The 23167-nt window shown below is 31.6% G+C and overlaps 3 protein-coding genes across 9 annotated transcripts; 2 read left to right on the top strand and 1 right to left on the bottom strand.

The window, feature by feature from the left end:
• Positions 1-116: 116 nt before the first annotated feature.
• On the top strand, positions 117-3728 carry LOC107957362 (coiled-coil domain-containing protein 12). The gene is made up of 4 exons (XM_016892878.2): positions 117-475; positions 2695-2827; positions 2906-3020; positions 3343-3728. The coding sequence occupies exons 1-4, from the start codon at positions 324-326 to the stop codon at positions 3396-3398; spliced, it is 456 nt and encodes a 151-aa protein (XP_016748367.1). The 5' UTR covers positions 117-323; the 3' UTR covers positions 3399-3728.
• A 6984-nt stretch (positions 3729-10712) lies between these two features.
• LOC107957361 (OVARIAN TUMOR DOMAIN-containing deubiquitinating enzyme 9) lies at positions 10713-17540 on the top strand. Of its 2 annotated transcripts, XM_041112365.1 has the most exons (12): positions 10713-10844; positions 11825-12207; positions 12288-12523; positions 13125-13198; positions 13661-13715; positions 14509-14583; positions 14700-14773; positions 14866-14914; positions 15764-15848; positions 16550-16606; positions 17122-17139; positions 17236-17540. In XM_041112365.1, exons 2-12 carry the CDS (start codon positions 11892-11894, stop codon positions 17283-17285), a joined length of 1089 nt encoding a protein of 362 aa, XP_040968299.1. In that variant the 5' UTR covers positions 10713-10844; positions 11825-11891; the 3' UTR covers positions 17286-17540. The 2 variants fall into 2 exon arrangements, with proteins under 2 accessions (XP_040968299.1, XP_040968300.1); XM_041112366.1 differs by lacking the exon at positions 17122-17139.
• Positions 17541-18465: 925 nt separating this feature from the next.
• LOC107957360 (thioredoxin-like 3-2, chloroplastic) lies at positions 18466-22921 on the bottom strand. 6 transcript variants are annotated; one of them, XM_041112364.1, is made up of 7 exons: positions 22386-22524; positions 21518-21716; positions 21265-21339; positions 19926-19992; positions 19151-19256; positions 18999-19042; positions 18466-18910 (listed from the first exon to the last, which is right to left on the bottom strand). In XM_041112364.1, the coding sequence occupies exons 2-7, from the start codon at positions 21649-21651 to the stop codon at positions 18806-18808; spliced, it is 531 nt and encodes a 176-aa protein (XP_040968298.1). In that variant the 5' UTR covers positions 21652-21716; positions 22386-22524; the 3' UTR covers positions 18466-18805. The 6 variants fall into 6 exon arrangements, with proteins under 6 accessions (XP_040968298.1, XP_016748361.2, XP_016748362.2 ...); XM_016892872.2 differs by lacking the exon at positions 21518-21716 and having other exon boundaries at positions 22386-22921; XM_016892876.2 differs by lacking the exon at positions 21518-21716 and having other exon boundaries at positions 18708-18910; positions 19239-19256; positions 22386-22921.
• Positions 22922-23167: the final 246 nt, after the last annotated feature.

The raw sequence follows: 23167 nt of genomic DNA, 5'->3' as shown, positions 1-23167 counted from the left end.
CATCTAACGATTGGGTGATCATTTTAAAACAACCTGATAACTTTAGTGATAATTTTGTAAGATTTGAAAGTTTGATGATTGAAATATAATTTTAAATAAATTTAAGGACTGTTGGGTATAGTTTATCCAATTTAAAAACAAAACAAAAAAACCTTGGGAGACGTTGAACTAAAGGAAAATTCAGATTCAAACACTGGGTTTTACTATTCGGATTTGTATAAAAAAGCCCAATAAAATTTGCCCGAAGTTTAAATCACGCAAATCCTATTTAAAACAGAGAAACCCCAACTCGACTTGAATCGCCTCAACTCAAACCAGCGGATATGGCTACCGAAGAGGAATCGATAGAACAAGCAGCTGCGTCACGTCGAGAGAGGCTTAAAGCTCTTAAAGCAGCTCAGGAGCTGTTGAATGCCCCAGATGAAGATTCTTCTCAAGCTGCTGAGAATCAAACGGATGATACTAATGAAGAAAAGTAAGTTCAAAAGCTTACATCTTTTATTTATTTTTTATAATTTTCTGTTTTCTTCTTTTTTAAGCATAAAATTAAGATGAATTATGTATTAATTATTGGTTTAACAATGGGTTTTGTTTATCTCGTGAAGATATATGGCTGTTTTGCACTATGGGTATACGAATGACTCGTAGAAGTTTACATCTTTTGTTTAATTTCCAACCCAGAAATTTTTTCATTCTTTTTTTTATGGATTATGTTTTAATAGTTGGGTTCATGATGGGGTTCTGTTTATCTTGTAAAAATCTGGCTGTTTTGCGCCAAGGGTATAGAAATAGCATGAATCATAATTATAATTAACTGATGTACCTAGGGTTTTAAAAGGCTCAAGCTGAGTAGAAACATTATGTTAGAAACTCGAGCCTTAAGAGATTTTTCCACTTCATTTGGCTTGATTATGTTGGATTCTCATATTTCTTTGAGCCTTAAGAGTTGTTTAATTCAAGTATTAAGATACTGGGTTTCTGATTGATCACTTGCTTGACTTGCTTACAACACCAAATAGGACTTGGTGTGAAAAATTACTTCCATATTAAGTGCCTGCCTGCTGGTTTTGGGTGTCCTTTTGAGAACTAGAAAAGCAAAGAGGAAGGTAAGATAGACCTTTGGTAGAAGAGACCAGTAATCTTGTCTGTTTATAAAGAGACTTTGCTTGTTAAGTAGCATGTGGATTAGTGGACTTTTTAATCCAGTGACCATCCATTCTAAGGTAGTAGGAATGAGGTTGTTTAACTCCACTTTTGGAGAAAAGTTTCCTATCCTTCCGCTTTTCTTTCATTCGCAATCGAGCACAGTCATTTACGTCAAAAGGAGAATAAATGAATAAGGCAATGATCCTATTCCTTCAAATAATCTCAACTTTTGTAAGTTGGACATATGTAGGATTTTTAGGTATTAAATGGGACAGGTAACCCTTTTTATTCATTCCCTTCCAATAACATTCTTGAAATAGATGGGCACTGTTCTTCCTTGATTCTCTTCCGTTTCCAACCTTCCTATACATCCAAATAAATTTTATGTTTTTGAAAATGACTTGCTGAATTTATATTTCAATGGTTGTCTATTTGCTTCCCTTGAACTGAAATTTTCAAAAATTAACGTGTGTAACTTGTCTTTTGTATGCCTAGCATGACTTTGCCATGCCAATTCCCATTCCCCCCAATTTGGCGCTAAAATAGTGTTAGGGCATGGAAATTGGTACATAATAGATTTCCATTCTCTTGAAATATCGATGTTTTAGAATGCAGGAATGGTCAGTATGAATATGAAGTTAAAATTGATGAAAATTACTTTCTTGAATTTAATAGTCAATACGAACCTACTAGAATTGCCCTAACCTAATGTTGAGAATTAGAAGGGAAAATAAAGCAGATGTAAAGGAGGAACAGTAGGGAAGTGGGGACAGAAGAAGCCAAGGTTTCATTTATTTGGATTATCTGAAAAAGATTGCACTGCGCTTGTTCGGGTAAGGATGGGGAAGGAATGGAGGGACTTTAACTTGTTCTTTCCTATGCAGCTATACCCTTTTCCAAGTCATGCATGAAAACATTTTACTTATGGGCTATGTTACTCTCTCTCTTCATTTTTCTTGAAGTACCAATATCCTATACTTGTGTTTGATGTGGAATATGGAGGTATGACCTCCAAAAGTCTTCCAAATACAGGGAAAAACTTAGAAAATTCTGACCATACCTATGTTAGAAACATTCTTATATCCAACACTTACATCTAAGTCCGAGTGTTATAGCTTATGGGTAAGAATGTTGTGCAACCTAACCATTGGATTGAAAGGTTCCCTATCCTTTCACCTTTCCATATTCCCTGTCATAATAAAAAATGAAAAGAAAAGGATAATATATTATGATAATTATCCTTTCCATCTTATGCTCTCAATTTGCAGAAACTGAATAAGTTGGGGTTTTGGAGGGGTTTGATGTTATAAATCTGATCCTATTTCTTACTATTTGTTCCACTTCATGAGAAATTCTGCAAAGGGGGTACAGTCCTTGGTTCCCCCCCCCCCGGGATTTTAAGAAAGGCGGGATCTTTTTTCTAGCTTAGTGATTTGAAAATATTACAAATACACAATGTCTGTTTAGATGGATGTTTGCCTGTGGTTATTTCACTGATAATTTTGATCATTAACACGTATGCCTTGCTTGTATTTTTTTGTTCTGCAGTAACCCCAGTATGAAGTTTCGAAATTATGTACCTCATGATAAACAGCTTCAGGAGGGAAAGGTTGCTCCCCCAGTGCTGCCGAAATTTGAAGACCCTGTTGCAGCAGAACCTCCAGCATCTGAAGAAAAAGAGGTGTTTGTTTATCTTCAATATCTCATTTAACCGAAAACTGCTTTCCTTTCTACTTGTTCTAAATGTGGATTGGTGTAGGATCCATTTGTCAACATTGCTCCCAAGAAACCGAACTGGGATCTTCGAAGGGATGTGCAGAAGAAGCTCGATAAGCTTGAAAGGCGCACACAGAAGGCTATTTTCAAACTTATGGGTAAGCAAATCAAACTATTTCTGTTACATATATTAGCTGACACTGATGTTGGACACATTTGACATAGGTATGGGGATATGACTTTCCAAGTTCAAGTAAAACCTTAGAAAAAATTGAACACATCTCTGTCGGATGCTTACTTGTGTCCACCACTTACACCTAAGTCCAAGTAATATTAGCTTACATTTATTGCGATTGTACTGTATGAAAAGAATATAAAAAAGGAAACTTGGTGTTTATTTACTTGTCTTTTCATTGTTTTAGCTTTCATATATAGTTGTATACTAAATGGTTTAATGGTGTCAACTATTATGCATTTCAGAGCAACAAGAACAAGAAAAACAGTTAGATGAAGGAGGAAACGCCATTGAAGAATAGAAACTCGATATTGAACTCGAACACGTGTCAGATCACTCCGGCCATTAACCTACTGAGAATGAATGCCTGTCCAATGAAGCAGTGAAACAGTTGTCAGTTGTTAGGTTGCATTTCTGTTATTCAATAGTGTGAATTGGCCAACTAGAAAAAAAAATGTTGAAATCATTCTGAGACTGAAATATAATGTTTAGTTTATGCCCCAGATGGTACATTTCTAACTTAGTTGTATGATCCATGTTTGCCTAATCTTTTTTCTTCACCAGAATTCTGAAATTGTAGCAAACACAATTTGTGTTTCGAATTACTTTCCGAGGATAGAGCTTTAGACAATTTTTTTTTTTTAAAATTGATGCTAGTTTGTGTTGGAGTTTTTATTTTTAGCCACAAGTGTACTGAATAAAAATTATTTTATGAATCATCCTTACCACATTATTTATGGTCTCTACCAATTAAAAATAAACACATCCATCTTTTTTTTCACATTATATGGACAGTTGGACTAACACAATATGATATGTTTATTTTCAATTGATAAGGATTATGTGATAAGGAGGATACATAAAATAATTTCTCTTTGTTCAAGTTTGAATGGTATTCAGAAGAAAATAGTTAAAGTTTGAATGGTATTCAAATGAAGATAGTTAGTATTGTAATGAAAATAATTAAAGTTTGAATGGTATTAAGATGAAGATAGTTAGTATTGTATTGATAGCTAATTTATTTTTCTACTGGTATTGATATCCGTCTATTTTAATGCACCATTTCAAATTTATTCTTATTTTTGAAGAACTTTATATATATATATATATAATATTTACAAATATCAAATAATGAAATTAAATAAATCTCAAATATTAAATTCATGACATTTTTAAAATTTTGATTGAAGGGAAAGAAAATATTTTAAAAATATTGGTGGCATCAGTACAAATATCATCATCATATATATATATTATAATAAAAATTCATCAATTATATAAAATATTATTTAATAAATTTGATAAATACAATTCATCATCAAACAAATAAAAAAATATTCTATAAATTAAATAATAATATCATCTCAACTATACAATTAATCTATCCACAAACCCAAAAATAAAAAATAAAAAATTAATTTTTAAAATATTTTTGGTACAAATAAATAATAAAAATTTAATTTAAAATTATCTTTTTACTAGTGGGTATATTATATTTTGATCAATACGAACAAAATCAATTGGTAGGATTTATAATTGAAACGAAACATTCTACTCAATATCGAAATAAAATTTAGTATTATAATTGAGACAAAATGTTTCCAACAATAATTTCAAAATTTGAAGTTTAGAAGTCCCTATTACTTTTTCCAATATGATTTTCTTTTGACAAAATTGTCTGATTTTGACTTTTCTTTTTTATTTTGGACAGAATTCCCTGATTTTGACCTGTAACAATAGTGAAGCCAGTAAGGAGTCCACACCTAGATTTGCATACATCATCTCTGATAAGTTAAAAAAGTATGGAATGCATTTGTTTGTAGCTTGGGAAATTTCAACCTTCACTCCTAAGTTTCCATTCTCTTGACAACAACATTCAATATGGAAGCAAATGGCAAACAAGACATGGACCCATTTTCATTATCGCTTGACAATCGTCCACACGCACACACACCCTCTCTCTTTATATATTATATGTAATGGTGGAATACAAATACCTTAAAATTCTCTCTGAAGAAGGGAATACGACAATAATTAAGTAGGAAGTTGTTGGCAATGGCATGTTGTTTTTTGCATTTTATTTACCCATTTCCTAATATTTAACGTATTGTTAGTTTTCAACCTTCTCTTTTTTATTGTTTTCCTTCGGATTGGATTAGGTTTGTCTACTCAATTTTATTATTTTAGATTTTATCTCTTAAGTTTGAAAATCTCCTCTCTTTTTTTACAATTTAAAATATATTAAAATACTATACAACTTTTAGGTTTAATGCACAAATTTACTACCTGAAATATATCATTTTTATCACTTTAGTTCTTAAACTTTTTTTAGACTCAATTCAATCCTTAATGTTATTAAGGATTCCTGATTCAATTCTTTGGATGATAAAACCCAACTATTAAAATATTTAGTCAATCATATGTTGGCATGTGCATATAATGACACCATTGTGACATCTTCATCTCAAAAAACTTTAAAAATCCTTTAAAATATCAAAAATACAAAAAAAATATAAAATATAAAAATTACTAAAAGTTAAAAAATGTTTTAAAATTTTGCAAACAACATTTACTAGAGCTTGAATATAAGATCATTATCTCTTTGAAGGATACCACCTATGATAACTGTTTTATAATTCAATAATTGGTAGATTTTTTAGATGCTCAATTTGGATAATTTTTTTTAAAATATTTAAATAATAATTTTAATTATCCAATAACAATTTTTGCTATTTCTAATAATATTTTACAATTTCTAATAATTTTTCTAATTTTTAAAAAAAATTTAAAACAATTATGTTTTTTTTTATATATATTTTAAAGAGATTTTAGGTTTTTTTTTTTTCAGATGATGATACTCATTACAGCACCGGATATCCTAACCAGTTTTTCTTAAATGTTGAATGGACTAACAATAAAACATTAAGGATCAAAGTAAAAAAAACAATATATTTTATAGACTAAAATGTGCATTAAGCCAAATTTTATAATTATATCTTATGATTAAATTTAAATAAAAAAATTTATTAATTAAATAATAATTCCAAAAGAATCGGATTTAACTTAAAAAATATCATGGCTCATATTCATTTTAATTTTAATTAAACCTATCAAATTATTCAAATTTAAAATGTCATATTGAAATTTACTCCCATTAGATTGCCAATATGTTTGTATACAACTATATAACTATTATCTAGTAATTGTTGGTTTTGCTATTAAAATAAATTAAAATTTATTTATATATTAATTTTAATATACTATTAAAAATCAATTTAAAATGGAATAAAATATTTTTATTATTAATTAAAAAAATTCAATCTGAGTTAGATTGATTTAAAAAAATTTGCATAATGCTTGACCCTAACAAGTCCAACTTATTAGATCAAACAAATAATAACACTTCAAACATATTTAATAATTATTTTTCTTAAATATTTTAAAATTTATAATGAAAAAAATTTAAAAGAGAAGTTTTTTTTTATACAATTATTAGATTATTTAATAAATTCTTAAATCAAGCTCAAATCATCAGCTTTAAAATTTTAAATTGCTACATATATCAATTGAGCTAATATTCAATTAACAATTATTATATCTATACAATAGTATCATTATTATATTAAGATACTCACTTTAAACTGTAGATTTCTCGAAAAATCAAAATAAAAGAAAAATATTAAAATGTATTTCTTAATTTTTAATAAATGTTTATTTTTATCTATAATCTTTGTTAAAGTTGTATGACTCAAATTCTAAGAGATTGCTTGCAAGTCAAGTTAAACAAAAATATTTTCTTTCTAGAAGAGTTAGTATTTATGAGTATAATATATTTAGCATTTATTAGCATAATATATTTGAATTTGATTAGAATTTGGTTTTTTCAACCTATAAATAGATGTAGTCGAAACTCCTTTTGTAATCATTCGAATTTGACATAGTAAATTTTATTCTCCTCTGTTCGTGGTTTTTTTTCTCGAAAGGGTTTCCACGTAAAATTTGGTGTGTTCTTTATTTTATTTCTCTTTTTTTGTGATATATTGTCATTACCGACATTCTATTTTTTACAAAGTGGTATCAGAGCTTCTGGGTTGTTCATCTCGACTACGGTAATGATATCTTTGAAGTATGAAATTCCGCTGTTGGATTGCAACACCAGATTTACGTTGTGGCAAATTAAGATGCAAGTAATTCTTGCGCAAATGGATCTGAAGGATGCCCTGCAAGAGATAGATAAGATGCCTTCGACATTAATGCATGAAGAGAATAAGCGTAAGGATTGAAAGGCGTTAGCACAATTACATCAGCATTTGTCTAATAAAATTTTGCAAGATGTGATGAAGGAGAAGACCGCCGCTGCATTATGGAAGAGGTTAGAACAAATATGTATGTCGAAAACTCTAACCAACAAGTTGTATATGAAGTAGCGTCTTTATGCTCATCGTTTGGAGGAAGGTGCGTCTGTGCACGAATACTTAACAGTGTTTAAAGAAATTCTTTCAAACTTGGAGGCCATGGAGGTTCAGTATGATAAAGAAGATCTAGGGTTGATTCTACTTTGTTCATTGCCTCTATCTTATTCAACCTTTAGAGACACAATTTTATATAGCTGCGAGTCTCTCATAGTTGATAAGGTTTATAATTCTTTGACATCGTATGATAAGATGAAGCATTTTGTGGTTAAACCCGACTCTTAGGGAGAGGGTCTCATTGTTCATGGGGGACAAGATCGAAATGCTGATAATAATCGTGGAAGGACACAAGAACGAAATCCTCGCGGTAAGTTTAAAGGTAAATCAAAGTCTTCAAACAGAGGTAAAACTTGTAACTTTTGCAAGAAAAAAGGGCACATTAAATCTAAGTGCTATAAGTTACAGAACAAGATCAAAAGGGAGGCTGCGAATCAAAAGGGAAAACAACCAGAAAAATCTAGTGAAACTGATGTTGTAGAAGACTACAACGATTGTAAACTTCTAGTTGCTTCTATAAACAATTCTAAAGTGAGCGATGAGTGGATCATTGATTAGGGCTGCACCTTCCATATGAGTCCTAATCGGGATTGATTTACAACTTATGAAATAGTGTCTGAATGTGTTGTTTTGATGGGAAATAATGCTTCGTGTAAAATTAGAGGTGTTGGAACGATTAAAGTTAAGATGTTTGATGGAGTTGTTAGAACACTTAGTGACATGCGACATGTTCAACAATTGGAGATAAATTTAATTTCATTGAGTACTCTTGATTCAAAAGGGTACAGATACATAGCTAAAAGTGGGGTTTTGAAGATTTCCAAAGGTTCTCTTATTGTGATGAAAGGGCAGAGAAAAACTGCCAAGTTATATGTTTTGCAGGGTTCTATTACTGGTGATGTAGCTGTCGCTTCCTCTTCCTCGTCAGATGATGATATTACTAAACTTTGGCATATGTGCCTAGGGCATATGAGTGAGAATGGCATGACAGAATTAAGCAAAAAAAGACTTCTTGATGGGCAAGGAATTTGCAAACTAAAGTTCTGTGAGCATTGTATTTTTGGGAAGCAAAAGAGAGTTAGATTCACTAGAGGAATCTATAACACGAAGGGAACATTGGAGTATATTCATTGTTATCTGTGGGGCCCATCCAGAATGCTTTCGAGAGGTGGAGCTAATTATATGCTATCTTTTATTGATGATTTTTCTAGAAAAGTTTGGGCATTATTCTTGAAGCAGAAAAGCGATGTGTTTTTCGCATTTAAGTCTTGGAAAACTATGATTGAAAGACAAACGGGAAAATAAATAAACTACCTCTGCACAGACAATGGCTTAGAGTTCTATTCTGACGAGTTTAATAAACTGTGCATGTCAGAAGGGATCATGAGACACTTGACAGTTCATCATACTCCATAACAAAACGGCATTAAGGAACGAATGAACAGAACGATCATAGAGAATGTTCGATGTATGTTGTCAAATGCCAACTTACCAAAGTCATTTTAGGCCGAAGCAACCTCTACTGCATGTTTTTTGATCAACCGGTCTCTATCCGTTACTATTGAGAAAAAGACTCCACAAAAGGTATGGTCTGGTAATCCTACTAACTATTCGGATTTAAAGATATTTGGGTGTCCTAAATACATTGCGATTACTGAGGCTTGTAAAGAAGTCATTTGGTTGAAGGGGCTCTTTAGTGAACTCAATGAAGACCTTTAAATCAGTACAGTATTTTGTGACAGTCAGAGTGCCATCTTCCTTAAAAAAGATCAAATGTTTCATGAGAGAACAAAACACATTGATGTTCAGTATCATTTTGTTTGTGATATTATTGCTCGTGGTGATATTGTTGTGAGCAAAATTAGTACTCATGAAGTTTTGTAGATATGATTACTAAGTCACTTCCTATAACCAAGTTTGAGCATTGCTTAGACTTGGTTGGTGTTTATTGTTGAAGTTAAACCCTAAGGGGTTTTATGGAAGAGGTGAATAACTTGTTCATTGAGAATTCATGTCAAGGTAGAGATTGTTAGAGTTATGTGACCCAAATTCTAAGAGATTGATTGTAAGTCAAGTTAAACAAAATATATTTTCTTTCTAGAAGATTTAGTATTTATGAGTAAAATATATTTAACATTTATTAGCATAATCTATTTGACTTTGATTAGAATTAGGTTTTTTCAACATATAAATAGATGTAGTCGAAACTCCTCTTATAATCATTCGAATTCGACATAATGAATTTTTTTCTCATTTGCCTGTGGTTTTTTCCCGAAAGGGTTTCCACGTAAAATTCTGTATGTTCTTTATTTTTATTTCTTTTTTCTTTCCGATATATTGTCATTACTGACGTTCTATTTTTTACAATTTCATAAGCAGAAAAATATGTTTAAGCACACACAAATCCATGTCCTCTTAATTGTTGTGTTAGCTGATATCTTTGTTTTTCAAAATAGTCGAATTCTGCTATTAGACCATGTAGTTTGCATAAGTTGTGGATTTAGTTCGTATACTTTAATTTGATCAAATTTAGTTTTTGTATTTTTTTGAATTGGTTAATTTCACTCCCTATACTCTTGAATTTTTAATTCTAACCAAATGGTAGTAGTCCATTTGACTAAATTCTACTATTACTACTATATTATATGTAATGTTATAAATTCAGTTCATACTCTTCAATTGGATAATCTTTATTCATTATATTTCTCGAATTTCAATATTTTAATTTTAATGCAAACAACAGTTGTCAATTTTATTACCATTTTTATTTTTTGAGTAATATTTATAAATAATAAGTTGACATGACACGATATTACATAAATTTACTATATCAATATTTAAAAACAATGTAACTTAATTTAATGAATTTAATAAAGACCATTTATTTTTAATGAATTTAATAAATATAATTTATTTACAACTAAAAATTTAAAATTCAAAAAATACAAAAATAAAAAATAATTAAATTAAAATAAAATACAAAATCCTCAATTTATATGTACTACAGTGAGTAATATCAAAATTTACATTGTTAAATTTATTTATATTTACTGTCTACAACATATTAACTTGGGATTTGAGTTTGCTTGATTAATAATTATTTTATCAATTATTTTTTGATCGATATAAAAAAGAAATCGTTAATAAAATAATAAGTCGGAGCGATGTCGGGTCGGTAAAGCTCCAAAAGAAGATAAGTATAAAAGGTCTTAACTTTGGCTTCGGCTTCTCCTCCATGCTTACGTTTCTCTTCATTTGCTTCTATCATTTTATTTCAGGTATTTTTTAATTATTTACTTATCTTTTTCTTTTTTTTCAGATTAAATTTCATTTCGTTTTTTATTTCAAGATTCTATTTTTAATCCCCAATTTCACCATTTTTTTTCTGATTCTTTGTTCATTCATTGTTCAGTTCCTTTTTTTTCTTTCTTCTTTTTAAAAATTATCCCTTAAAGTTTCCGATATTGGAAGTTTTCGTAAATTTGATAGAAACCTAGAACATTAAATGAGTTTTTGTTTGGAATGAGAAAAGAAAGATTGAAGTTTGGAACCTTTGAAGCATGCTATATTTAGAGATATGTAGGCAAAACTAATGGTATTTAATTCAATAATCTGTGAAAGAATCGGATTGAGAAGGATATTAGAAAATATGGTGGAATTGATTTGTCTCTTTTTAATTGTAGAACTTGTAGTATAAAGATGTGGGGAAAAGAATGATTAATGAGACTGTGAGAAATGAAAAGAATCTAAATCCAAAATCTCCTATTTGTAAAAAATATATATTTATATATATTAATTAGATTATATTGTAATTTCTATATTGTGATACTATTGAAATGGAGACATAAATCTGGACTTAAGAATTCATTAATTATTATTAAAGTGTAATTCATCACAATTCTTATTCGAATGAGATTAAAATAGTCAAATACAAAGACATGATGAAAAAGATTAAATGTTGAGATTAAGATTAATTGTATACATTAATTTTCATTGATTCCCTTTTAAGAATTTAGAGTTTGGAGTTCCGAAATTGGTTGTGTTTTTATTTCTTTAGGGTTTTTTGTTCTTGCACGCAATGATTGCTTTTTCTGGGTTTAGGTTATTTGTGCTTCTCGAGTCTATGTTAAGAAATTACTAAGTTAGTTTCTTTGGACATTTTGCATATTGTTATTATTGTTATTGTTATTATTATTTGGGATGGTTTATATTATCATGTGCTAATTATGATTAATTTACTTTATGTTATTGTCTGCAGAATTTCTTTTGGGGAGTATACAAATTCAGTTAGGAAAGTGGACGCTGTTCTCTTATAGGTTTTAATAATGCTTACATGTGATATAGATCCTGATGTTGTTCGATGGGGTCTCCAAGACCTACAAGTTTGTGTATTCAGCCACTCTGGTGCCAGTGGAAGTGTTACTCAGTATGAAAAAGACAGTAGCCAAACTGGGTATATTAGAGAGGGTTATCATGAACCTGAACTTGTAAATGTAGAGAATGATGCGGTTATTGCACATGCGCTTCAAGAGGAACTTTCACGAGTTGCTGCTGCAGAGGCATCCAGATTTAACAATCCTAACCAAGATTCCATTCTTACTCAAGATTGGGTTGGCTTTACAGGAAGGCAACATAGTCCTGGTAGTGGAACTTCTGAAGTTGCCATTCTGACTTAATTATTATATTGGCTTTTATTAATGTAAAAGTGTTGAATTGTGTAGATAATGAAGATGACCAAAAAACCATAGATCATAACCAGGGACACGGAAATGAAGTTAATCAGGGGAAGTGCGATTTAGATGATTCTATCCTAAGTAGATGTGAACAAAGTGGCACCTCCAGCATGGGTGACAAAATTTCTCTTGGTGAAGATATGTTGCGTATTGATATAATAGATCAGTCATCTGATCTTGATGGTCAAGTAGAGAAGAGGTTGAATGACATGGTTGCTATTCCTGTGAGTACGAGTCTTGGAAAGTTGTGTTATTTATTAGGATTTGAAGGATTTTCTTGTTATTTTTTAACTGAAGTTCCACTGCATGGTAGTGGAAGCATCACTTGCCACATAATTTGCTTTCAATATCTAGTTGATTTTATCTTTATCATAATTTTGATGAAGTCATTGTGTTTTTAGTTAGGATTTTCCCATGTTTCTTTTTCTCCCTCCGCATTGAAAAAAAAGTATGTGCTTAACATGTTTAATTTAATTGATCAGTTTTGCGAATTTATTACCAAACTTTATGATGAATGTCATGAAATTTAGTTGAGTTGGTTTATGCTTTTGGTACACAATACTTTGGGAATGGAAAGATTTCTGTTTATCACATGCTGAATTTAACTCCTTTGATATATTTTCTTCACATTAATTTAGCATTAGTAGTGTTTAGTAAGTTGGCACTGCTTGAGGTGTTTCAAGGTTTGCCACTACCTTATATGGATGTAACTAATAAAGGCAAAATTCTATTTGTGCATATGGATGTGATTTCTTGACCTTTAACCCAATAACAATGAGTTGGATGAGAATTGACATTCCTAATTTGGTGATTTGCATTGTGCAGCATGTACCTAAAATTAATGGAGTAATACCATCAGTTGATGAAGAGACATCTGACCATCAAAGGCTGCTTGATAGGTTTGGCTTGAAATTTTCCTTTATATAGCTAATGGCATCTTGGTCTATTTTTTTTATTCTGTTATTTTGTGGCAATTAACCTTATCACCCTAGTTCTCCACTGGTTTTTTTTTTTTGGGGGGGGGGGCTTGCACCTTATTCCTTTTTTCTTTTTCAAAGTACAGTGATAAATTACTTGTTTAGGAGTTTTTTCTTGTAAATTTGTAAAATAGTTGAACTCTTGTATTGGGATCCATTTTGGTAAAGTAATTGCTCTTTTTTCCCTTTCCTCAACCATTTTTCAACGGTATCTTTAGCCAAATTGTTATCTCATTCAGTTGTTTTACCAAAATGCATCTCCACTTCTCCCTTTTCTCAAAAGAAATACTTTTGCAGTAATGTTATTTGGTTCTATTCTTCCTTCTTGTGAATGTTTGATTTTAATAGCATTTTAAATTTAGGACTAATTATTTTATCATTCAGGTTGCAGTTGTATGGTCTGGTTGAGAATAAGGTTCAAGGTGATGGTAACTGTCAGGTTGGTTTTTACTTTATTTCTCTAATAAAAAGATACGTCATATGCACAAGTATTTTCTCTTCTGAATTCGTGAGATATAGATACTAACACATTGGTTGGAAGCCGCACTAATTAGGCATAAACACATTGGATGAAGGTACTATTGAAAAAGTTTTGTGCTAATACCATGAATGTGTTGAGACACTTTACTGTTTATAATCTTCATGCTAGTTCTATAGTGTCTGCATAGTATTATTTCAGGATGGTGGAAATCATGTCTTCTAGCAATCACTTTACTGTTCACAAGTTAATGGACGTATTCAACTGGGAACAGTTTGACCCTGAATTTGTACAGACTTCTAAAATAATGAAAATGGGGAGACATCATTTTCTTTTGTCTTCCTCTGATTCTTTTCTACTAGGTTGAAGAGTTCTGTATGTTCTTTGAATCCTTGACGATATCTATGGTGGTTCTTCTGGTTGTTAGTTACTGAGAATTTAGATCATACATCTAACAAACTAGAACACATGGAAACATATATGTGTGTGTGCATGCGAGTGTATAACTAGAGGAATCAGTTTACAGTTCTTGGTTTCATTTGGTTTGTGTGTAATTCCCAATTGAAATGATATGCTCTTTTGCCAATTTTAGTTATGAATTAGTGATACATTGTTTAGGGCCTATATCTCAATTCTGTGATTGATGCTGATCTTTTACAAAAGTGAAGTTGTTGGCCACAGAGCCTCACTTGTAATTTTCATTATACCTCTTTGTCAGTTCATTAACTAACTTCTCTTATTTTACATGTTCCAGTTTCGCTCTTTATCAGATCAACTTTACCGTTCTCAAGATCACCACAAGTTTGTGAGGCAGCAAGTTGTTTACCAGGTTGGTTGGCCTTTTTATAAGTTCCACTTTAGCCAGCTAATTTTGTTCTTTGGTGTATAGTTCAATTTGTTGGTCTTATGCTTTTTTTTTCCCTCATGATATGTCGATTTCATTAGCTTAAATCGAATTCAGAGCTGTATGAGGGTTATGTTCCAATGGCTTATGGTGACTATTTGAAGAAAATGAACAAGTAAAAAATTTCTTTTCAGTGCTATTTTATTACTAAAAAACTTTCTATGAATACTTTCATGCTTATTATAGTTATTTACATTGATGAAGCAGGAATGGTGAATGGGGTGATCACGTTACATTGCAAGCAGCTGCAGATTTGGTATGCCAATGACCAAACTCTTCAATTTCTAACATGATTATACTTTAATTCTTTACCCCAGTTTGTTGAACTGCAAGAGTTTGAATGTAGACCGTTACTTTTGTACAACTGTTGGGCTTAAACTTTGCTAGAATATGAAACTGAATTTTCCTTTTACAGTATTTTTTATGAAATACTTACCATATATGCATGTTTAGGTTCTTAAAGAAGTATTAACATGTAGCTTTACCTGTGCTGGTGAACTTTGTTACCATAATGAGTTTTATGCTTTCCAATGGTTGGAAAATTATCTGAGGGCAATGTTTTGTTCATATTGCCTAAAAACATGGAAATGGTCCCAAATTTGTGGATATGCTGCTCTAAGTTCTCATTTTTCTTGAAATGCCCTGTCCGTCCTCCAAGGACTCTCCAAATACATGGGATCTTGGAAAAAAATGAACGTACTTGAGTCCAACACATACCCATGTTATACATACACTTTATAATCAATGTAAAACTCATTTCAATTTGTTAGATTTTAAGGCTATTAGGATTGGGTGATAATATAGCTCATAGTGTAATAATATTTTTTTATCAATCAATTTCAAGTTCTTTTTTAGAAAATAACGGAGGATTGAGTGTTTTTTTTTCCAAGGCATTTACTAATTATGAAGTGAAATAGTTAGGTTCATGCATGGGATGCTTGACAAGTGTCTATGAAGAGTGATTCTTACAGATATATATATATATATAAATAAAATTAAGACTTAACATTTCACATCTCGCATCATTTTTGCAATAGCATGTTTTGCTTATTCTGATTTGGACCGTTTAATAGATAACTAATGTAAACTTTCTGTATAATTGCAGTATGGCGTAAAGATATTTGTATTAACATCATTCAAGGATACATGTTACATTGAGATCCTTCCACATGATCAAAAGTCTGAACGAAGTAAGATCTTGATGCTTTATATCCTTTTCTTTTTCTTGGGTCTAATATTGGAGAAGTAGCAATAATATTTGATCACATTACTTATAGGTAAGATGTTCAGGTATATCATTAGATTTTAAAATTTCAAAGCTGAACTCAAGTTGCAATTCTTGTTTAATGCACATACAAAATTTTATGCAGTAGAAAACTAAAAAAGCCGAAATTCAGATGTGTAAAAGAAAAGTATACCCATACTTTCTAAGCCTGTGAACGTTGTAGGTTGTTGAATTCTTGGATGCTCTTGATCTTTGCATAAAATTAATTTTATGTAGTTTATGTTTCCCAATTATTGAGAAGTGGATGGACTTCTGATGTGGTTAGAGTTTTGCAAGACTTTCATTCTCATATCAGTTATCACGGTCCAAATTGATCATCAATTTGCATTCCCTCCCCCCCCCCCCCCGCCCCCGGGCTTGAATTTGTATAAAATATGTTTTTGACTTTTCTGCAGTTGCTGGAAATCATAGTACCATGTAGTTTTTTAGACATTTCTGCCATTAGATTAGATGGAGATTAGCTGGTTATGGAACTCTGCACCTTGCCGAATTAAATTACATAATGCTATATTTCTCTAATATGGTTTTTCTGGATATTTTTATGTCATGTACTTGATTTGATACTTGCTTCAATTTTGCTTGTTTATAATTTGTGATTTTTTGCAGTTATTTTCTTGAGTTTCTGGGCTGAGGTGCATTACAATTCAATTTATCCTGAAGAAGGTAAACAGTAAACACAGCAACCTACATTTGTTCAAAATCAGTTGCTATTCTTAATTTAAACTTAATATATAGATGAAAACTGAAAACATAACCCTGAAAATATCTGTATAATTTTGGTGAATCCTTGGAGTCAACATCATAACATGAATCTGGTATAAAAAGAAAAAACAACATAATTCAACTCCTTTGAGAAGCGAACATGGGCTTTTTGTTTCTCCAAATAGACTTATGCAATGTTATCCAGACTCTTCATATTTTGAGATATCCATGTCTGGCTTATGCCCGACATATTTATAACCTGAGTGCTGGGCATAAGCCTCCAAATATATTGAAAACCTTTCAAAAAAGGTGAGCATACTTGTACCAATACTTGTATCCAAGATTCATCTGGGTCCAAATAACATAGGACTTATTTTCCAATTACAAATTCGTTCTTTATCTTTGGAAAAGATCATGTTGTACTGAATTGTGATGCATATTTGTATTGACACAAATGTTGCTTTTTTTACTTCCAGAACTGCCGATGTTAGAGAGTAAGAAAAAGAAGAAATGGTGGATGCTTTGAAGCTAGGAGAACTGCTAATCTGGGTAATATGCATTGACACAAATGTTGCTTTTTTTACTTCCAGAACTGCCGATGTTAGAGAGTAAGAAAAAGAAGAAATGGTGGATGCTTTGAAGCTAGGAGAACTGCTAATCTGGGTGGCCATAAATTTAACCCTAAACCTCTTTTCAAAGGATCCTTTTATCTTTGGTCTCTTTCAAAGAGTTGGTTTCCCTTGGAGAAAGGTACCTCAATTCTTTCCTTGTACATGCAATATAAATATATATATATATTTATAAATGACCTTTCCAGACTCATTTATTCCATTATTTTCTAATTTTTCAAATTGGTGATAGGCTAGTAGTTTAATAGCATCCTGATTGTAAGTTTGTCGTGATTCTTTCTATTTATTCATTTATTTATTTTTACTAGTATTTGAATTTGAGGAATGTTAACGTATTTTGGACTTGAACATGAAATGTTTAATATAATGAAAATTTTGTAAGTAACACGACAGGGTCATGTTTGGATACGATTAACACCGTACATTTAATAATGTATCATATTTATGTTAAGATAATGTTTATATTTTATGAGGATTTTTATCGATTTTAAACCAGGTTTTAAATGATTGTAATGTTCAACCAAAAAAATACATCATTACCATCGCCTTTATTATATATCATTAACGAAATAATCAGCTACCTTACATACATGTAGATTGTAAATTTGGTATTGACAATGAATACATGACTAGGCCTTCATTTGTAGGGAGTTTAAAATTTTTCTGGACAATGTGTACGGCACAATGGAACCCCGTACGGTGCTTTTGATAAAACAAAAATACCATACCATCTTCCATTTGTGATTTTAATTTCTTTGTCTTAAAATTCCACATGACAAGATGCTCATAACTACGTATGTATGGTTTTAACTTTCTGAGCACGTGCATCATAACTTTTGGTACCCATTTAGCATGCTTCTCTTTAATCCTAATCCTAATCCTAATCCTAATCCTAATCCTAATCCTCAATCGTTATCAACTAATTTAAAGTCCTTTTTCTATCAAAATTTTAGTGCATTTCGATTGTTTTGGAATGTTTAGTCTCTTTTGGTCAATATAGGCCTGTATCAATATATATTGATCTTGGTTGATACTAGATTTGATATTTAGACAATTTTTAATCTTTTTTATTTAAACAATTTTTGTTTTTCATAATTATATTTAGAGATAAAATATTATATTTTTAATTAATTAATAATAATTTTAAAATTTATATTCGATTTATATGCATGTAATTGAAGTCTATCAGCATTTATATATATTATACACATTGATAAACCAAAAATATTACAACAGAACACATTGATATCGTTACGTACTAGTACAAAAACAAAACACAATGTAAACCTGTATACTGCTTTTGCTAGAACAAAAAGTTTCAAAGGCGAATCTGCAGATTTTAAGTCTCTGAGGAATTCATGGCATCCTTATAATCACAAGCAATTCATGGCATTATATTTGAAGACATTAAAAGAGAAATAAATTCAAGTATATGATCAAAATTTTTCCTATGTTACTCGGATTCAGAAATGAGTACCAGATAAGGTATGTAACGTACACTCAATTTTTCTTTAAAAAGGAGTGCTATCACTCATGCGGTACATTCGTTTTCGATCATTTGGCGTACTTCATTAACAACCAAATATGCTTTGTGGCCGCCAATCACCTCAGCCTGTTTCTTGCTATCTCTCCATAACTGTAATAAACACCATTATTAGATTAAAAACCAATGTATTCAAGACTGCAAGCAAATCAAACTATCTTAAAGTTCAGCTGAATGTTACTTTGCTAAAGTGCCAAGGCGGATCTCTAGGAAAATAAATGTGACCTGAATTCGGGTGCAATGTCAGATGCATATATCTGAGATAAGTATGTTCAATTTTTGTTTCGAGTTTTTTATGTATTTGGAGGGCTTTTGTAGGTCATATCCTCGTACCTGTATCCATATATGTGCTGGACACGGGTTTTTCGATAACATAGAAATCAAGGTAGAAATTTTGATTTATTAAGGAATTGATACTAACCTGTATCGTTGGCATTTTCTGCAGAGTTGTTGATGAATCGAAACATGCATAAAGGAGTAATCAGTTCAGTCTAATCATAATTTCATAATTTTTGTTAATAAAACAAATCATGCATGTATTAGAAGAGATCCTTTGAACTCATAGTGGGTAAGTGTTGAAACAAGAAAATGCCATGAACATTCAAGGGTATGATCGCTGTCTTCGTAACATGAGTTTTCAAATGTTAGATGCTTTTCTATCTCTGTTTAAGAGCTCATATAAAAACGGTTGTAGGCTATATCATTCGGACTTGGGTGTGAATGTTGGGTACATGTATGTATTATATAGGTGTGTGCAGTTTCTTCTAAGTTTTTCCATGTATTTTAGGGGTCCTTGGAGAATCATATCCCATATCTATATCCAGAAATGAGACGAGCATTTCAAAGGAAAAAATGAAGTCAGAGTAATAGAGGTTGTAGGATACATGACTTTAGAATCTAATGTTATTCTACCCAAAGGATTGAAGAACAAGTTTGGCAACTGTGACTTTCAAGATTACAGGCAATTGCTTTTTTGTATTGTTACATTACGCCAAAGATTTGAGTGATTTTTCGGTGTTTTAACTACAGAAAACATAGTTGTATTGACAACAGACAGTTCAAAACATAATTATTGAGCTGACAGATGTCAGAGTTATGTGACACTTACAGTGACTCCGGCCCGAGCAACAAGGTTGTGCGGAACAGTATTGACATCTACACAGTAAAATCGCAATCTGCAAGAACCATTCAAAAGGAGATTAACGTCCTTAATCACCAAGCTAGCTTGTTCGATTTCATACATGAACAACTTCAGACAAGAAACAAAACCTACATGATAAGGACTATTTTTTATACATATGAGATTGCAGAATTCCGGCATAAATTTTTAGCCATTGGATCATCTGGGGATGTAGAAGCAACAAACAAAAGGAAAATTGAAAAAAAAAAAAAAAGGAACTGATGAATTGAAGCATTTAAGTAGCCTAGAAAATACTGCAAAGTTCAGAGGCAACAGCATGCAACAAATTCATAAATCAAAAGTTTAAACTTCAAAGTTAGGCACTACGAGATTCCCACTCTGCTCCTTGTACTTTAATGGGAAAGACATCTCCGGATTAATCAACAAGCCAGAAAGATGGACTAATTGCAAGCTTTTGCGGACTATCTAAGGAGAAGGATCAGTTCATGGCCTGATGTTCCACATGAAGGAAGCAATGCAAAGCTGTGCTTAAACAAGTCAAGGGCTCACAATCTGAACCCTTAATTTATATGAATCTGGATAAGTTGTTGCTCAACTTCATCATCGATCATATGTGGTAACAAGGATTAGAAGAAATAAGCCGTGTGAATGAACATCATGAGATCATGAGATGCTGAATTCCTCCAAATTAGTTGCAAACTAAGAATGAACTTTTTGGTTTGCTAGTTCTCTGGAACAATTAGAAAGCAACTTGTTTCACTAAATGAGTCGAGAGAGACCCTGGTCCAAATGAATGGTCAGAAAAGATTCGGCTCCCCTAACTAACTTCAAATTAAAGCCAGAACAGGGAGATTTAAATACTTATACAAGATACTGAATTTAACAAGGAGATGGATGAAGTTGATCAAGGTATTTATCAGCTTATGCCAAAAATCTACAAGTATACTCCTTTTTACAGGTAAGTTAATAATTATACATCCAAATACATGTGCAGGAACAGAATAGTAACTATACCTGAATCTATGTTACTCAAACTCGGGGGCAAGTGTCGGATATAAAATGTCCTATATGGATATGTTCAGCATTTTTCTAGGTTTTTCCACATATTTGGAGGGTTTTTAGAATGTCCTTGGAGAGCTATATCCCCATATCCACGTTTGAATGTACATTGGACAAAGATATTTCATGAAAAATAGGGTTCAAGTAACATACACCAAAATGATTTGAGAAACAAGGAAGCTACACTAGGTTCGTTGCGATAGATCAGATTAATAGTGTTGCTGATTTAAAATGGAATTTAGCTGACCTTGGATAGTAATCAGCTGCCAACTTTTCCAATTTTGGTTTCAAATATATACACTTTCTGCACCAGCTTGCCATCCTACAAGTTCAAATCACTTTGTTTTACGATCAAACTTGATACATTACTAAGAAAATCAAGTGCTAAAATATGTTGATCTGCATTCTGCAAAGAGGAGAAGCTTTTTGTACATTAATTCAACTCAACATTCTGTATTGGTATTTTTCAAAATAACAATTAAGCTTTGAAACAATAATACCTTCCTACACTGTTCCAACTCTTTATCTTTCTTAAATTATCTGTTTTGAACACCCATATTTGACACCTATGGATATTGGTAAGGAATATGAGCCAACAAGGATCCTTCAAATACATGGAAAAAACTTGAAGCATAAAGAAAGTTGAACATATACCTGTATCTAACGTTCACACTGAGTCCAAGTTAACGTATTCTTCATCTAGGTGTAAGTAACATCATAGATGAGAATTTAAGGTTGAATATAGCAATAAAATTTTCCAGCCAACTTGAATCAATAGCAAACAACCAAAAAGCTCTACTTGTTTTTCAGTCTCATCTACATTAAGCCACGTTACCAGGACAGGAATGGCAGAATATCTCCAACTTTAATCTATTTTTTATATTACACGGACTGGAGTGCAAGTGTCCAATAAGGGTATGTGTAGTTGTACAAAGGTATGCATGCATCTATATTCAACTTTTTAATGTACTTCTATGTATTTTAAGGATCACAGGGCAATTCAAAAATGAAGGGTGGGAGCAATCTAGTTATTTCCCCTTCACTTTCTTTGTAAACAAACCACATAATGTTGATCAATCTCATTAAATGGGAAAAATCCATGTTTGGAACTAGAGATACCATAAGTTTAAATATGGCGGATGAAGTTTATGGGTTGGGAAAAGATTTATCTAAATACTCACATTAAATGGGAATAAGAATTGATTTAATGAATAAATCAGATTCTCAACAAAAACTTTCAAGCATCGACATTTTCCTGGGAAAATTTGACTTTCTCCGATTCAACAAACAACAAAAAGTAGACAAATTCGTACCAAATCAAAACAAACCCAAGAAACCATATTATAAACAACCCAGAAATATACATACCACAGTATAATCAAAGACTCCTCAAGTTGTTGAGCTTCTGCAATGACTCTATCGAACTGACTCTCACTGCAAATTTGCTGTAATTCAACTGTCAATGGCGCATCATCCAACTCCTCCAATTGCCCCTCTTCTCTCCAAGCACTAAAGATCCCAAAGTTCCCTCCAAACCCATTAATTTTCTCATTAAAACCCAATATTTTTCTCTTCAAACAAAACCCAAAGCTTGAACAAGGGGTTTTTTTCGAGAAGGATACTGAGAAACAAGGTAAACAGTCTCCTGAAAAATTGGAATTTATCAGAGTCTTAAGAGATGGAGAGAAGCTTAAGGTGAATGATTGAGAAGTCATTGCAAGAAAGGAATTGTTTGTTTTATTTGTGAATCTATAAAATTTAAAACCCTGTTTCAGGATTTTTCAGGAAATGATATTTTAAACAGGCTTTAGAGGTCGTGGGGTCCAATGTTAGATTGGGCAGACATTAATCAACATTGAATTGCACTGTTTTCCTGCTGTCAGATTGGGCTTTTCTTTTGTCTGTTTCTGTTGGTGAGCAGCTGTTTTTATCCGTATAAATATATTCTTCAATATTCTTCAAATAAATGAAGAAAAAACCCCAAACTTGAATATATTGATATAGTACATATAACAAATCCACATCCGAGACTGGGCATTTCAGTCTGGAGATGTAGATGTATGTTATGGGTTCGTATGTTCTTAAAACCTCCAACCATGTCAACTACTTTTTGGAGACTAATTTAGGCGTAAGCTAACAAGAAATTAACA

Source organism: Gossypium hirsutum, chromosome A05 (assembly GCF_007990345.1).
Source record: "Gossypium hirsutum isolate 1008001.06 chromosome A05, Gossypium_hirsutum_v2.1, whole genome shotgun sequence".
NCBI lineage: Eukaryota > Viridiplantae > Streptophyta > Magnoliopsida > Malvales > Malvaceae > Gossypium > Gossypium hirsutum.
The sequence above is the reverse complement of the archived record's forward strand: the minus strand, read 5'-3'. Positions and strand labels throughout refer to the sequence as shown.